Source organism: Pterocles gutturalis, unplaced genomic scaffold (genome assembly GCF_000699245.1).
Source record: "Pterocles gutturalis isolate BGI_N339 unplaced genomic scaffold, ASM69924v1 scaffold28636, whole genome shotgun sequence".
NCBI classification, from domain to species: Eukaryota; Metazoa; Chordata; class Aves; order Pterocliformes; family Pteroclidae; genus Pterocles; species Pterocles gutturalis.
The window spans coordinates 7051-23817 of NW_010106355.1; the positions used below are offsets into that span (position 1 = coordinate 7051).

General features: G+C 42.8%; 1 protein-coding gene across 1 annotated transcript in view; it reads right to left on the minus strand.

The window, feature by feature from the left end:
- Nucleotides 1–950: 950 nt before the first annotated feature.
- CMYA5 (cardiomyopathy associated 5) overlaps nucleotides 951–16767 on the minus strand; it is a gene marked incomplete at its 5' end in the record, with an annotated part of 40832 nt that continues 25015 nt past the window's right edge. Inside the window, 6 exon segments of the mRNA XM_010087758.1 lie at nucleotides 951–1582; nucleotides 2504–2680; nucleotides 3729–3828; nucleotides 4605–4738; nucleotides 12211–12355; nucleotides 15682–15828. Coding sequence (XP_010086060.1) covers nucleotides 1330–1582; nucleotides 2504–2680; nucleotides 3729–3828; nucleotides 4605–4738; nucleotides 12211–12355; nucleotides 15682–15828 — 956 coding nt within the window.

The following is a 16767-nucleotide window of genomic DNA, read 5'->3' on the forward strand; positions in this document are numbered from 1 at the left end:
AGAGAGTGCAGCTCTTCAACTGAGCTTAGAAATTAGACCAGCAGCACAGTCCCCTGCGGCAGAAATCTCCAGAACAGGCACAGCATGAAAAACATTGCCTGCCTGCCCACCTTAAGATTAATTTCCCCCAGTATTCACTGGCGTTCAGCACCACTGGCACTTGTGTGTTCAGCCTGTGGGGCAGGCGAGAACACAGCCATACCACCAATGTGTGAAGTGCTTGGGAAAAGGTTTGAAAAAGCCAAGGGGGAAAATTGGCATCCTATTCCTCTGCTGACATCAACCATTTTTAGCCTGCCTGTTGTGTTGGCCCTGAAACACTGTACCTTGCTGCTGTGATGCTGGTACTAGTGTAGATAACAAGAAAGAGCACAGCAGTCGCACGAAAATATCCACAAGCCTGAAATTGGGAGCATCAAATCTGTAAGTGCAAAGGTAAAAAGCAGTGACGGAAAAAGAGTGATCCACAAGAAGATCACCGAAAATTTGACTGTTCTCTAAGGTCCTGGGTAGCAACCTTCCCTTCACTGTCAAAACCACTTACCCAGCAAACTGAGGTCTGAAAACATATAGTAAGATTTTTACCACTGCCATCAAGCTTCCTCATGCATGAGTTTCATGAGTAGCTATTCACAGGCACAGCTATTTAGTGACACAGTCAGGTAGCTGTCTGATAGTCTGCTGTGAGCCAGTTAGGTAGCTGTTGTATACTCAAACTTTACATGACTGAAGACTAGTCTGGGACTCATTTTGCAAACAGGCAGATATTTAAGTTTCCAAGTTTTCTTAATTTGTGCATTTAAAGAAGAGAGTTGGCAAACAATAACACAAGATATATTAACCTGCAGAATGTTTCAGTTGTTGAAATTTTTGCACATTTTTCTAACATATCATCTTGGACTCAGGATTTGACTCTTCTGGTAAATGACGAAATTATGGCTTTCATGTATTGCAGTGAGAAATGCATTTATTTCATACACAGACACATCATCAACTTTAAAAAGACAGCTAGCACTATCATTACTTTCACAGAGAAAGTACATTTCCCTCCCCTCTTAATGTTCATATCTAACAAAACTTATTTTTCCCGTCAAAAGTATGGCTGTGTATATCTATAGGTGCACGTTCCATCTGAAGGAGTAGATTTTCTCTCCAGGCTCAGGGTGATTATGTGGCTGAGCACTAACTACTATTACTGATGATGTGGGGGAGAGCTGTGTGCATAGCATTCATCAGTGAAGACTAGACGTCCCTCTATGGCATCCCTCTTCCCCTCCCTCTCCCTTGACACTGTAACTGTCAGTTTTCCTGAGACCGTGAAGCAGGGGCTTAGCTGTGCTTCACAAACTCTGGCAGCTCCATTCCTGTGTGCAGAGTAAGCTCTCCAGCCTTCTCCAGGGCAAAAGCCGGGTGAGCAGCATCAGTGAATTTGTGCCTGATGGTGAACAGCACCAGTCCTCTCTCTGCATTGAAGAACAACAGTCTGCCGCCACTGTAATCTAACAGGATGCCTATCCTGGACAGGTGTTCTGTCACGTGGACATCACTCATCACACCAGTGTGAAAAAATCTGTAAAGAAAGCTGTGGGAGAATGGAAACCAGAATACAGTGAGCCTCCTCATAGCGATTTACCAGAAATAACCTATGGCTTAATCCCCACCTTTAACAGGTGGCCATGTACAGCAGCATATCATGAGGCAACAGCATTTAGCTCAGTGCATAGACAAAGCAAATGTGGCATTGCTTCAAAGCCCTGCCTGGTGTGCCGTTTCACTTGGCATCTTTGAACTCTCAGGATAAAGCAGACTTGCTGTAATCATATTCATCTGTATCTTTCTCATTTCATGTCTTTGTAGGGATTTAAGCATGAGCTCTGCTTTGGCAAAACCCTTTTCATCTCAGATATTTCATTATGTTCACACATCTACAGGATTTCACACTGAAAAAAGCACACTTGTTTAGATCAAGAGCACCTTTACACCATTAACAGGGTTATGCTTTACAAACCTCCAAGCAGCCTGGCATTGGCCTGCTGAAGCACCCTGCAGTCCTGCCACAGTGGCAGGTGGGTGACTATCACTCTAAACAACAAGGCAGGAGAAGGCATTCCCTAGAGAGGCTTGATATCTGCTGCAGATGGAAACAGATTCTAAAAAGACTGCATTTATGAAAAGAAATACACTTGCTCGGGTGTAATGAAGCAGTTCAGTATATGAGCCTGGAATGACAAGGCAGCGGCAAATTAGTTTTATTCATTGGCTGGGTGAAGGGCAGTAACCTGGTCTGTTTGAGATTAATTTTGGTTTTTAAGGTGCTTTATAGGATTTTTTTTTAATTAAGAGGAGGTCTAAAGCTCCTTTGTAGTTGTGTTTTTCTTATTGCTCAAATTTACAGAAAGAAAGCAGATGGATCCTTTCTGCTCTTGTGATTCTTGAAGCTGGCTAGCTTTATTTACATGAAAGACAAGTAACTTTCCAAGCAACTAGACTGACCCAGCTTTACCTGGTTTGTGTAGGACAGCACCGCATGCACCAGGAGGTATCACTCAGCCCCAGGACATTGCTCCATGGTATTGTCTCGTAGCAAATCCCAATCCTGTAGCTTCTGCAGGCAGAGACAACAATTTCCCAGTAATGACATCCCCGAGCTGGCAGCAGCTCACCCAGGACTGAAGGAAACCTGTTTGTGGAAGAGACGTGCAGTGAAGTGAGTGTGGTGGTAAAGCAACCATATTGTGATATTTCTTGCAGTCACATCATGCTGCAGCATCTAAAACTACTAAAGAATTGCACTCTGTTTTTCTAAGTGCAGCGTTTTATCAAAGATTTGAATGTTGTCACAGAGAGTCATTTCTGAGATGGACTCATCTTAAGTATTGAAAACCATGCAACCTTACTCAAAATTATATGAAGCTAGCAAAAGGTAGAAAAAGTGACTCTGGAGGCAAAAAATGTACCTCAAATTTAGAAGGCCTGTTCAAACTAGAAAGTATGGCTGTTAAGTAGACACACTGACAAACATCTTGTGTGCGTTCAGCTGTAACAGTAAAAAAAAGTGCTTAAACCTGCAATACCTTACCTTTTAAGAAACCAAATCAGTACGGCACAACTTATACAAGTAGATCTGTGCTTGTGATGGGACTGACATCAGTATGTAAAAAAAAAAAATAAACAAAGTTTGCAATGGATGGAAGTAGCCTGGTACAAGTGTTCTACACATATCCCAGGAGCACCTCCTAGTTCTCCAAAGCCACAGATGCTTTGGAAAACATTACCAATAATGCCCTCAGTAGAGAAGCAAAGTATGGAAGATGGATTACTTCTAGCCAGAATATATTAAAAAATAATCCCACAAATCTGGCCTTCTCAGGGCAGCAACAAATTGCTTTGAGACTGAAGTGCTCTGAAGGATTAAGCAGTGACCACGGACTGAGGCAAAGCTAGCAGTCCCAGTAGGTACCACTGCCTTTGACTTTCTGGCTGTTCCAGAGTGCAACACTGAACTCTTCCCAGCACCTACGTCAATGATGCTACTGGCTTTATTAAGATAATGCAGTGCTTGAAAGGGGAGCCAGTCACACAAAGTCCATGGGCTGCGTGACTGAAACAATTCAGTTCTTCCATGAAACTAGTTAGTGTCATGTGAAAGCTACCTACAGGCCAAAATAAGAGCGAGGGACCCATCCTGAACACTGTAGAGTGGTCATGCTCATCATGCTGCTACTCACCCAGTGAATTTGGTTTTCTCAGGAAGATGGATCACCGTTGCATTGGAGGAGATTTGCAAAGCGGGATGAGCTGTGTCGCTTAGTAGGCGAAATCGAGTTCCTGGTAAAATTCATGACAAAAAACAGCAGTTCTGAGAGGCTGGCAATATTAACATGAGATGAATCATAAAATGTAAAGCAACAATTACTGCCATCTTAGCTGGATAAAGTTGTGTCTGCTGGCAGGTAGGAGTGACAGAAAATCGGGTGCGAATGCAAAAAGTCTTCCAAGCTGTGTCCCGTTGCGATGGCAGTCTAATGTTCAGAAAAGTAGCTAGGTGATAAGTCTTCAGCATTTAAGAAGGTTGAATAATTTTCAACCAATTGTTTTTTCAAAATAGCAAATTTGAATTTTGAGGCTGGTTTGGAAGAACTATATATGACTTAACACTATTTATCTGGAAACCTTAAAGTTCAATCATCCATTACATTTTAAAACTGCCTTACATGCTTCCTCACACCTGAAAGCCGAACTCCGTAAGGTTTTATTTGTGAGGGGTTTTTTAAGATCAGGGCATCTTTTGTCAGAATGCACTCTGCCAAACTCAAGCAAACTGAGATCCCTGAAGAATATTTAATAATTTTCTATCTCTGGTGAATTCAATGTTTTTGCTTCTGAGGTCACATCAGTTTTACGCTGACACAAATATACAAACTTGAAGTGAAGCAGTCCCTGACTGTGCTAACTTTAAGCAGGTAAAATACAGTCCCTTTTATCTCAATAACTTGCTCACTCCCTTATCGGAAATTTTGGGTATGATTTCCAGAGGAAAATGCCATCTTTGGCTGCTTTGCCCCTCCGTCCCATTGTTTCAACATCAGAAAATGGTGATCTACCTTTAGTTGAGATGAGAGCTGCTTCACTTTGTTCACTTGTCCCAAATGGGTTGACAGCCCTCAAGTAGAAGAAATAGTTCACATTGGGCTCCAGGGATACTTTCAGTTCAGATTTCTTTATACCAGCAAAAGATCTGCAAATTTTGAAGATTTTCAAACATTAAAATGTATGCAGATACCCAAACCAGTAAAAACTAATTTATGTGAACATCTAAGCCACCTAACAGTATTGTTTACTACCAAAACAACAGGCACAGTAGAGAAACTGCAAATTGGAAAGGCAAACAGTGTTTTCAGAAACAACTGGATTATGTAGGAGCTTTGGCATTTTACTTGAGGGATCCTCCTTACTTTGACAAATTTTCAGGCCGTTCTTCCTGTACCACCTTCTCACTCAGTGCAGTCATTTGGTGTAATGCTCACTTCATGTTCATTTTCCAGCGTAACTCATCAAATAAAATGCAAGGAGCATGGAATCAAATTCTCAACTGCCTCCTGTGAAAAGTCTGCTTTACAAAATGAACAAGCTTCTGAAGAAAAAAAAAAACTCTTTCAATTAATTGCATGGCAATGAACACACATGTGTTTGCACTGTCTGGGTACATGCTCCAGATCCAAAAGAATGGATACTCTTATCTGAGACTGCACAAAAACCATGCACTTCTTATTATGAACTCCTTGCTCACAAATTGTTCATCAACAAAGTCTTGGCTCTGTGTCCCTCACGGTACCATGCAGTCTAACAGGCTGGTTTTGCAAGAACCAGCAGCAGGGGAACTGCCTTTGCACAGTGCCCTGTTTTGAGTCTCCCCTCTGTGGTGCCTCAAAGGCTTCAGCCCTCGCATCCTCAGCTGCTGATGTCTTGTCACACTGCCAGAAAGCAAGAGTCAGCACCCACTCAATCTGCTTCACAGGCACTTTGAAATGCCAGTGAAAGTAATTTGGATGGCTAGAAGTACACCAATTTTATTTTCTATATTGTCAGGAGTATGAAAGATTGGCTTAACAAATTCTCTTACACTGTATCCTGGTTTTCCTCATTTTTGCCTCATATGATAATGGCAAATCCAGACAGTATATACCCATTGCATTTTATGCCTGCAGATTAAGACTGTTTATCTGTATAACGTAGATAATTTCCTCCCAGAAATACTTATGGGAATCTTCAAGGCAAGTATTTAAATTCACAAACAGGAAACGTGCCTTTGGAGAGCATGCAAGACATTTTGCCTTCCACCTCAGGTTTTGAGAGTGGAGCCCAGGACAGTCTCCATCCTGCAGGTCATGTCTCTATGGGAAGCTAGATTAAACAAATTACCTTTTCCAGCACTAATTAACTGTGATCCCAGAGGAGGCAAGGCAGGCAAGTTAGCAGTTGGATCAGATGGTTGCTACTCATTTGTAGTGACTGTTTTTACATGTATGTCCCAGCAGAGAGCAGTACAAGCTGAGGAATAATCCATGCTCATCCATCAGGATTTTTCATGTTTGCCTCTGCTGCATTTATCACATAAAGGTAAAATCCCACAGCCCTTCACACACCAAATTCCTGCTAACACCACATAGAGCTCTGTGTCTCTGTGGATGGCATCCTGGGGAAAGACTGGTGCATCATCTGTCTGTAACAGGTATTTTGCACTGACAGCTGTCATTAAAAGTTATTGAAAGCTTTGAGAAAAAAGCACTAGGTGATCCTGTGATCTGTTTTTTTCAATGTGAAAGAATTTCAGAAAGTGTGGGGCTCTTGCGTGATCAGTGCAGGGCCACTCTGCCTTTGGGGGAACGTGTTACATTAATGTTGGAACTGATGCAGTAAACAGAAGTGGGTTGCCCAAACACAGTAGTAGTCACACGGTTTGCTTCACCCCCATAACTAACCAAAGCCCTGACCACGAGAGCACTCCAGCAAGGCACTGGGACTTTGGCAGGCTGGTTGGTTCTGACTGAAATGTTCAGGGAAGAGGTGCAACCTGGTAAGTTGCCCGATGAGAACCTGAGCTCTTTAGACTTGAAATAGGAAAAAGGCTTGTCTGAGTATAGGGGACAAGAGAAAAAAAAAAGATGAGTCAAAAAAAAATACAAGATGGGAACTGAGCAAGCAGGCAAATATAAAGGGAGTGACAGAAAGGAAAACTGGGATGGAAGCAGGGGTAGGGGAAATGAAGTGGGCAACTAAGCTTTGAAGAAATTTGTCCATGCTTCCTAGACAATCTGTTCCTTGAAAGCACCAGCCTGATATCTTTGATGTGAATCTGAAGTACAGGCCACCAGAAAGAAGTTTTGACAAAATATTTACAAGTAAGATGAAGGGAGGATTCACTAAACTATTTGTCAGAAGCTGTTTGTGGCAACATGTAGATCAACATGTCTTAAGCACAGTGATGCCCTCTATATGGCTCCTTCTGCCTTCTGGAAAATGCCATGTAAGTCACTATCCTTCAAAAAAAAAATAGGAGATATTTTCTTTCACTATGTGCTATTTAGCTGATGATTAGTTAATAAAACATTAAATTGTTTCTAAATCCAAGTAGACAGGAACATTCTGGTGTAATGAGTAGACCTGAGGTATTCATATTCTGGAGTTTGGATCCCAGAGCCTAGATATTCAGAGAAGATTTTGGGTCCAGCCAATTGCAGAATAGGGTCATCTATCAGGTTCAGACTTGAGTCTCTTTCAAATCTGAAATTCCAAATCAGAATTTGGTTGCATGTTTAAATCTGAGAGCAATACCATGCCTCTATTTGGTTGTAATAGTGAGGCAGAAAAGTCTGGACTTTAAGCAGATGTGGTCAGTAAAACAGTGACCAGATTTTCTAATAGCATTCTCTGCTTAGTAATCTATTTTAGCCAGCTTTAAGCTGTCTAAGAATAAGAGCCCATCAATCTAAACTATGATTAAGGCTTAAAAAACAGTCCTGCTGCTGCCAACTAATGAAACAGAATATGGTAACAAGAAGGAATTTCATTTGCAAAACTCTGAGCCAGGTCCAAGCTCACAAGAGGTTACATGCAAAGATGAAATAGGTCTTGCCATTGCCTCTCCTTCTGTCTAGAGGATCTGGTGAATGGGGAAAGTGAATACTGAGGGCTCCCCAGCAATCACTGTAGTTTGTCATGCTTTAAGTTGACCCTGCAATCAGTGATAAAAAAAACAAGGATGACAAGAAGGTATGATTACTGCTTAGCTTACAGCATACAGGTCATTCACAGAAAAAGGAAAGGGAAAATGCATCCTGACTGTGTTGGGGGAAGCCTGTTTCATTTCCGAGTTATTGTAACAAGCATTGCAGCTAGATCTTCCTCAAACTCACTTTAAGTATTGAACTGTGTAATTTTGGTCATGAAAGAAAGAGAAATCCACCTACAACATTTTAAATGTCAGCTATTTTCTACTTTAAATACACCTGCTCACTTTATACATGATTGGAAAAGTAATAACGTTATTATCAAAGCACGAAGCATCCTGGCCTTTAGCCTAAATGTTATTATAGTTGCACTGTCCCCACAACGTCTTGATATCATGATGCAAAATTCAGTGCATAGACATTCAAGAAACAACTGAAGTTGTTTAAGTATCTCCTCTTAATCCCCCTCTTTATAAGATGAATCTTAAGTCTCAAAATTCAGCCTCCAAATTTCAGGTACATCCTATTCAAAGCAGAACAGAAAGGAGTTACGTGTTTCTTCACCTTTAAATTGCCAGGGAATATTATAGTAGCAGTTGTCTGTTAGATTTTTGATTTCCCTGGTTTTAGGGAAACCTTATGCTGTGTTTTGATGCATGTATCCTCCAATAAGCATCCTCATTTATTTCAGGGAAACAACATCTAGAAGCTATTTTTTAATATTGCATGAATCCAGCAAATAATATGCCTCGCAGTGATTCAGAACACCCTCAGTGCCGTAATTGTCATTTCCACCCCCAAGATCCCACTGAAACAGCAGCTCCAGACCTGTGCTGGTACCACCAATGTGGAGCTAGAGCTGAAAGTATGCAAGCTTCTCAAGATATGTGTAGAAGCACACAGAAGGGGTGAACCAGGAGGGTAAAAAAAGCTATTGAAGATAAAAATAAAGAACGAATAGCTCTGAGCTTGCTCCCAGCTGTGCCACATACTTCCTTTCCTCTCCTCTGTCCCAGCTCCTGCTGTTTTGGTGTTAGATCACCAAAGCACCACCTGCAATGGTCCTCGCTGCTGTCTGAGACAGCAAGTGCAGCACAGCCAGAGGGGAGGAAGATTCTCTATTTTCCACACCTTGTTTCCTGAGCTGGCAGGACAGTCATGTGGGCAATGTGACTTCCTCTCCTTTTTCCAGTATTAGACCTGTTCTATAAGTAGACAGAAAATTTTGGTCACTAGCAGCGCTGGTCTCACATTGGCGGAGAGGATGACACTCAGTCACTTCCACTTTTACCAACTCACCACATACTGTACAAATTTCTGCCTCCCTGAGTCTTAAAGATTTCTCATTATGTGATACATGGTTTTCATCTGAACAGCCCACACACCTAATCCCTGGACTGCATTTCTCACCATTTTCCATCTTCCACCCACAGCTCCATTGACTTCTCAACACAAAGAGGCTGAACGGCGAGAAAACAGCAGAGCTCTGGAAACTGACAGAAACACATTTCAAAGCCTCATAGAGATTCTGGAAAAAGAATCAACCCAGGAAGGTGCTCCAAAACCACAGTAGCAGCCAGGGGCTCGCTGCAGAAGATTTAAGATGGTTTTATTTGAAACCATATCCCTCAGGTGGCAAACTGGGAAGGAAAGAGAACCCAGAGGGGAAAACAGAGATTTTTTTTTAGCATATTTAGAAGGAAACTTTTAATGAGGATTTATTTCCAGATGTGATTCAAATTCTTTCCCTGGGGAGTTGGGACTGCTCCAGGACTGCTTCAAGGACCTCCAGGGCAACTGTCTCCAGGCGGCCCTGCTTGAGCAGAAGTGTTGCACCAGAGGACCTCCAAAGGCCCCTTCCATTAATTAATGCTCAACCATCCTGTGATTCTGTGATACACTGAAGGCTACCAGGGGCCAGCCCAGACCAGTGGCTCCACACTCTTCACCAGCAATTTGATGGGCGCACCTCTCCCTGCCTACCACCTTGGTGGTGTCCCTTGCCTTGGGTAAGCTCATGGAGCAACATCTGTGAAAGCAACCTTGTGGGATGGGACCACGCTGCTTTCTCCAAGACTTCCCTAGGATATCCTTCCCCGGTCTCTCCTTTCACACTATGCCCCCGACATCAGCTGTATGAACTTTCCAGGGTTGCTGAGGAATGTGTTTGAACTCCCACCCAGGGACTGGGAAATGGTCCAGCTTCTGGGCTGCTGCAAGAACAAGAGGTACAGGCTGTCTGTCAAAGGGGTCCACATTTGGCAGGTCCCCAAGATGAGTGTTGCTCAGGAAACCTGTGAAGAACGAACTCCAAGCTTTCAAGGAAAGCAATCAGAAGAAACTACAGCATTCCCAGGCCCCAATGCTAAGTGTGCATAAAAACACAGTTTTATTCCACCTGCTATAGGTACTTGACATAGGAACTCTAAGCTCCCTACAGGTACTTCCAGAAGGCAGCTTCTTACTGATATAAGCTGATATTCTTCTTAGCTGATATAAGCTACATACGGAATTGACTTCTAGTCCTAACTTGCACCTTGGGGGCCTTGGATGAGAGCAATACAGGCAGTATTCTCCATCTACCAGTGGGTTCTTTTTTCCTTGGCTTTATACAAAAAAAAATTAAATAGAAATCTTAAAAAAAATTCTCCAGCACTGAAACATCTTGTGCCATTACAGAAGCTTTTCAGGTTAACCTCAGAGGGAAAAAGGGGCACTGCTCTGAGGGAAAATAAGTGGTGAGAGATGGTGTTTGACACTGTAAAAAGAGGTCAGACCCCCTTCTTTTAATAAAGAAATTTAAACTACAGTAATTCTGAGAAAATTCATTATTTTGTCCTGTGGGAATTTCTCATACTTGTTACATTAAAAGGCCACCTTTTGCCCACAGGAAGGCCAAAAAGTCAAATGTCACTCATTATATTTATAAACATGATAGATTTTGCACAAGGTCACTTGAGAAGGGGAATGGGTCAGTTCCAGCACCTTTTGCGACAGTTATCACCACACAAGCGAACTGCTTGGTGTTATCAACACCTCACTCACAGATTGCAGAAACCAGCACACTTTCTGTTTCAGTTTTGAGAAAAAGAGGCAATTCCAGTTAACAGCAAAGAAACTCCAGGGCAAACACACAGCACAGGTTTTGGGAGCAGCAACATTATCCCTGACCAACAGCAACTTTGTCAGGTTGATGGGACCTGATGGCCTCACGACATATGTATGAAACTGAGCAGGTCGAGGATGCCCTCCAAGAGGCAGGAGAGCTGGGCAAGACCTCTCCCTGATTGCATTAATGCAGCATGGTGGTACTGTGTGAAAAAAAGTTCTCCCAACCCCACAGAAGTTTTTATTTCAATTTTTAGCGTACTTTTGTAAGGAGCAAGGTGCACACAATTTAACTGTCGCACTTGTCTACTAGAAACCTGTTAATACTTCAGTCCACTTAAATAATTCTGACTGGGGGTAGAGCTCTGCCCTCTCTGCCACATCTCCATGAAGTCCAAGTGAACTAGCCCCCAGGTGAAGAGCCTACCCAGGCTTCTTGGGAGGTGAAGAAGACAAATTCAGGTGGGCTAAGGCTCTTCCACAGGGTCCCAGATGGCAAGTGCCCCCCCCTACCCCTCCAAAAGCTTGTCAGAGTTTTGCAACTGTATTTTGCTGGAATATGGTTGTCATTTTAAAAAAAAAAAAAACAAAACCCAAACAAACATGCAAAACCCCCAAGCCCCAATGACATACAGAGCACCACATAATTTTCCCTGCGTTTCAACACAGTGCATGGTTTCACAGCTCAGTGGAGCCTCTGTCCCTCCTCACCCTCTCCTCTATGCAGCACAGACTTAGCATAGGGGAAACCAGAGAGGGTCTGGCATAAGCAGACACCACCCCCAATTTCGAAGCTGCTCTTTGACCTCTGTGGCATGCCTGCACAGCTGGGCAGCACTGAGCTCAGCTGTGCTTTGGGAAGGATCTGCCCATACATCCAGACAGTGCAGATGCGTCACCAGTATTACCAGGACACCCATATCACCCCTGCTATGCCCCAAGCCGGCTCCTGTCTTGTTCACCACAAAGCAGAGAGCAAACTGGGCCGGGCTCCTCACTGACACTCTGTCCCATGGAGCTCAGCTGCCCTGCCCTCCCCTAGACTGTGGCAGCTGTGGGGCAGCGACTGCTGCCCTGGCCAGCACAGCCCTGCAACTTCTGTTTGGCTGCAGACAGTGCGATATCTCCAGGGTTTTGGCCCCAAATGAAGCAGACTAACCAGTTAAGCAGAATAAAAAAGAAGTATTTTTATGTCTCAGCCTAATCTCATAGATTAGTGTCTGTCCTGTAAATTCCTCAGCACATAGAAGCAGATTTCTTCTTTGCACCGTTGAAGGCAGAATAATCTCTTGCGTAATGACCCGCAGTCTGGGGGACGCTCATTAGCAGCTGTCTAATCCGACCGAGCAACACTTGTGACCATGGCACTGACCTGAGACCCTCTCCTTCTGGCGAGTGCTGTCGGCAGTACTCCAGGGTGAAGGACTCCGCTGGCAATGAGCTGGCACACCAGCGGACGGTGGCTGTGTCCCAACACACTGTGCAGTCCTCAGCCTTGATGGTGGGGATGGAGGGTGCTGGGGACACAGGGACACGTTAGCTGTACCATGAGGAGGGCACTAGTGGCTGGGGGAGAATGCTCGCAAGGGAGAGGAAGAGTCACCTCCCAGAAAGCCACAGGACAGTTAGTTTTGCCCATGCAGCAGTGATCCTTTGCTTGTTTGTTTCAACGGCAGAGGGACACATTATGGGGAAAAACTCCGCCCTGGGAAAGTCACTGTGAACATTTGTGCATTTCGGCACAAATACGCCCATGTAGATTTTTATGCCTTTCCTCGGGTATATTTTCCTCATTTCTGTCAATCTTCAAAAAGCAGAGCATCAAGGCAGTGATGCCTACAACTCTCCCCGAATCACCTCAATCCTATCATCAGCAGTCACTGCATGAACTGCATCAGAAACAAATGTGCTGCTGCAGAAGTGACAAGGAGAGATGACAAATTTCTGCTTAATTATGTCCTGTTTATTTTTGCAATGCTAAAATTTGGTCCTGTAATTTATCTTTTTTAGAGCCTCAGCTTAAGAACTACAGGTCCAACTGCAAGAAAGAAAATTTAACATAAAATACTGCACTGAATGCAAGGAATCAAAAGCTATTGTGTGAAACTGCACATCCAGCATCATAGGCTGAAAATGGATTAGTTGTATTCACTTGCTTTTTCCCTTTCCAGGGAATAGTAACATAAACAAATCTTACAAAGTGGTGTTGAAACTCATATAAACAGTCTTAATAGCAATCCTTAAAAGAGAGGTTATTAATTTTATAAAAGCCATAGAAAGTTTTTCCTCTTTTAAAGAGATACAAATAGGAGGCCTAAGACAGAAATAGAAATTAGTTTTATGACAAGATAATTTTATAGAACTGCAACAAGCATTCCAGATGCATTCTGTTTTGTATGAAAAATAATTTGTTATGAGTAGAAAAAGAAAAACACCCACAAGTACATATCAATTTTGTGGTTTAGTGACAATCAGGAGGTTAGCAGTTCAGGTTAAGCTGTACTTGATGTTTTACTACAGGAACAGCTAATCTAGGTATTCAGCAGAACAATGATTCTGTGAGATAGATTCTTATCTGGTAATACATCTGTGTAGCTCCCTTAGCAATAATCCCTGAATTCTCTTCTGACATATTTGATTATTGTCTGTTTTTAAATGCATCTGTTTCTGAAGGATGAAAAATAATAGCTAAATCCCCTAACACCTGCATTCAGCTACTGTCACATATATCCACACTTACATATATGTAATCAGTATGTCACAAGGCATCAAGCTTTTTTTTTTTTAATTTGAAATTATCTGTCTAAAGAGTAGATGGAGTCAGCATATCAGAAAAAGTTGTTACTGTACTTCTGATATTTTTTTAACAAATTAACTGCAGTTAGAATATCTACCTGATTTCCTCCTAACATTCCAGCACTCATGTAAGCGACCTTATAAGAGGCAAAGAGACAAAAAGGGTAAGTTCTTACTCAGTCCCTCAGATACAGGGTGAGAATCACGTAGGTTTTGAACAACAGAAGAAGCTGCATTCACTTCTTCAGGATTGCAAAGGGCCTTCATCTGGAGATCAGTTTGAGACAGACAGGGAGGAAGGGAGGGATACTTGCTGCATTCAGCATCACTCCCCCACTGTTTGGAAACTGTGCCCCCCAGGGGAGGGGAGGACAGGCTGTGAGTTTGGGATCTGGAAGAGCAGGAGACAGGAGGTCCTGGGGGGATGCTGCAGGAGCACCCACCTGCTTCCCCACAACTCCCCAGGCCCACTGCCACCTCCACAGATGCCATCCCAACAGGGAAACCTTGTGGGGGCTCCCAACACCCGGAAGAGGCACAGCTTTGATCCACTATTAATGCGTATGTTCCTGTAACTGCATATACCAGCAAATCATTAAGTGTCAACTTTTAATCTGAATTGCTAAAAATAAACTCTCTAAATGCTTGCTACCAAAGTAGCCAGTCTCACACTGAAGAACGGTTTTCCATTACTGGTGCTCATCTTTCCACCTTTGGTGTTAAGCGGATCAGCAGTTTTGCACCAGTCAGCGCTCAGCAGTGTCCTCACAAGTCCATCTGGGGCTCAGTGCACTCCAGAAGGAGTTCACCTCAGCTTGAGGGAAGGTATTTAATGAGCCCTTATTTGATCTAGTTTATTTATTTTCTTAAATAAACGGGCCAAAGGAAGTCATCAGAGACGTGAGGAAATTAACTTCTTCAGAAGGCTTCAGTTTTGGAAAAAAAAAAAATGGTGAGCCTGATGTCAAAAGGCAAAGACAGTTCTTAAAAATAGTGGGTTCAAAGAGGTGAGAACCCCCTTTAAAACTGTGATTTATTATCTAGTAATAACCCATTAGTATTTGACCATTTCACAGGAATTCTGCACCATGCTCACAATTACATCGTGAAGCCATAAAATTTGAATTCTGCTTTGTACTCTCTGGAAAATAATCTTTGCTAAAAATATGACTAGCAAATTGAATATCAAGGAGAATTATCAACAAATTTGAAGTCTAGTGGATTAAGCAAAAGGCTTGAAGCTGTGGTTGCTGCCAAGTGATTTCAACAATACATTCAGTGTCGTACAGAGTTATTTCATTATCAAATTCTTAAATACCCTTGTCTGTATTTTGTGACTGGAAGAACAGAATGATTGTTTTTATCCCATAGCACTAAAAAAATTGTCTGGCAAGACGGCCTTAGACACAAGATGCTTCACCTTGCCTATAATTCAAGAAGAAATAGTTTTGTCAAGACAAATTATTAAATAAATTAAAACTTACAAAAATTAATCTGTCAAATGAAGCTCATAAACAATACTTGTCTAATTACTCAATTTACACCATTTAAACAGCAGCAGAGACTCTCACCCACATTTGAGATTGTGTCACACTGAGCTAGACAGAGCATGTAACCTCAGTAAAGCAGACCTTCCCTTGAAAAGTTAATAATTCAAATCAATGCAATGTAGATGTATTTGGGAGAATGGCAGAGGCAAAAATGTAGCTGTTGCCTCCGTTTTCCACAAGAGAAACACGAGCAGCAGGGAGCAGCTGGGTGGCTTTCCCAGATCTTCCCCAGAGCACTGCAGTGCACCCAGAAGAGACACTCATAATGTTCTTGTCCCAGTGACCCAGTTACAAGGCCCAAGACTGGAAACACCTTCAAATCTGAATGCCTTCAAGTTACCTTCCAGGACCAATTATGCTGCTATCTTCTCTAAGTTGCCTGCTCTCTATCAGATGGGCTAAATGAAGCAGTTTCTTCTGTTTCAGTAACACTGTGGACTATAATTGGTCTAAGGACCTAAAACTTATAATAATCAAATGCCAAAATACATACATACCTGTTTTAAAAATGGATTTTTCACTGGGTAAGCTACAGCCTGTGCCATTCACAGCCATGACCCACACACTGTAACAGCGATCTGGCTCCAGGTCCTCCAAAATGCAGTGGCTCTCCTTCACTGTCACTCTGTACTCTTCCACCAAAGCTAGAAGGAACACACACACACACGGGACATCTTATTGATGTTTTGCACTGGTAGGGCCTACAATGGCACCTCTCAACTAACATGTAAAAATCAATCAATTAAAAAAAAAATCCAGAAAACGTTACTAGCCAGGATCTCCATGTTTTACTCTGAATCAGTTTTGACAGAAAGTTTCTGATGTGCCCTTGAGTTGAGTGCACTGAAACACCATTGATGGCAAGGGGAGATTATGGCCCTCAGTCCTACTGAGGACCAGACTGCAAATTTGGGACATACAATCAGCAGTTATTAGAATCGTAGCACTGTTTGGGTTGGAAAGGACCTTAAAGATCATCGAGTTCTAACTCCCCTGCCATGGGCAGGGACACCTCCCACTAGACCAGGTTGCTCAAAGCCTCATCCAGCCTGGCCTTGAACACCTCCAGGGATGGGGCATCCACAGCTTCCCTGGGCAACCTGTTCCAGTGCCTCACCACCCTCACAGTGAAAAATTGATTCCTAATATCTAATCTAAATCTACCCTCTTTCAGTTTAAAACCACTACCCCTTGTCCTGTCACTACACTCCCTGATAAAGAGTGCCTCCCCATCTCTCCTGTAGGCCCCCTTTAGGTACTGGAAGGCTGCTATTAATCTCCTCAGAGCCTTCTTTTCTCCAGGCTGAACAACCCCAACTCTCTCAGCCTGTCCTCATATGGGAGGTGCTCCAGCCCTCTGACCATCTTTGTGGCTCTCCTCTGCACTTGTTACAACAGGTCCTGACCTGTTGGATCTGGTTTCACCGCTTCATAATATAACATAACAATTTCCCATAATGGACTTCATAGCTCTTAGCTATAAATTAGCTATCACAAAAAGTTCTCAGCATCCTTTAGCATGCACTCACATGCACCCACATACACACATGCACTTGTCCAGAGCCCAGTTGCTTAATATGACT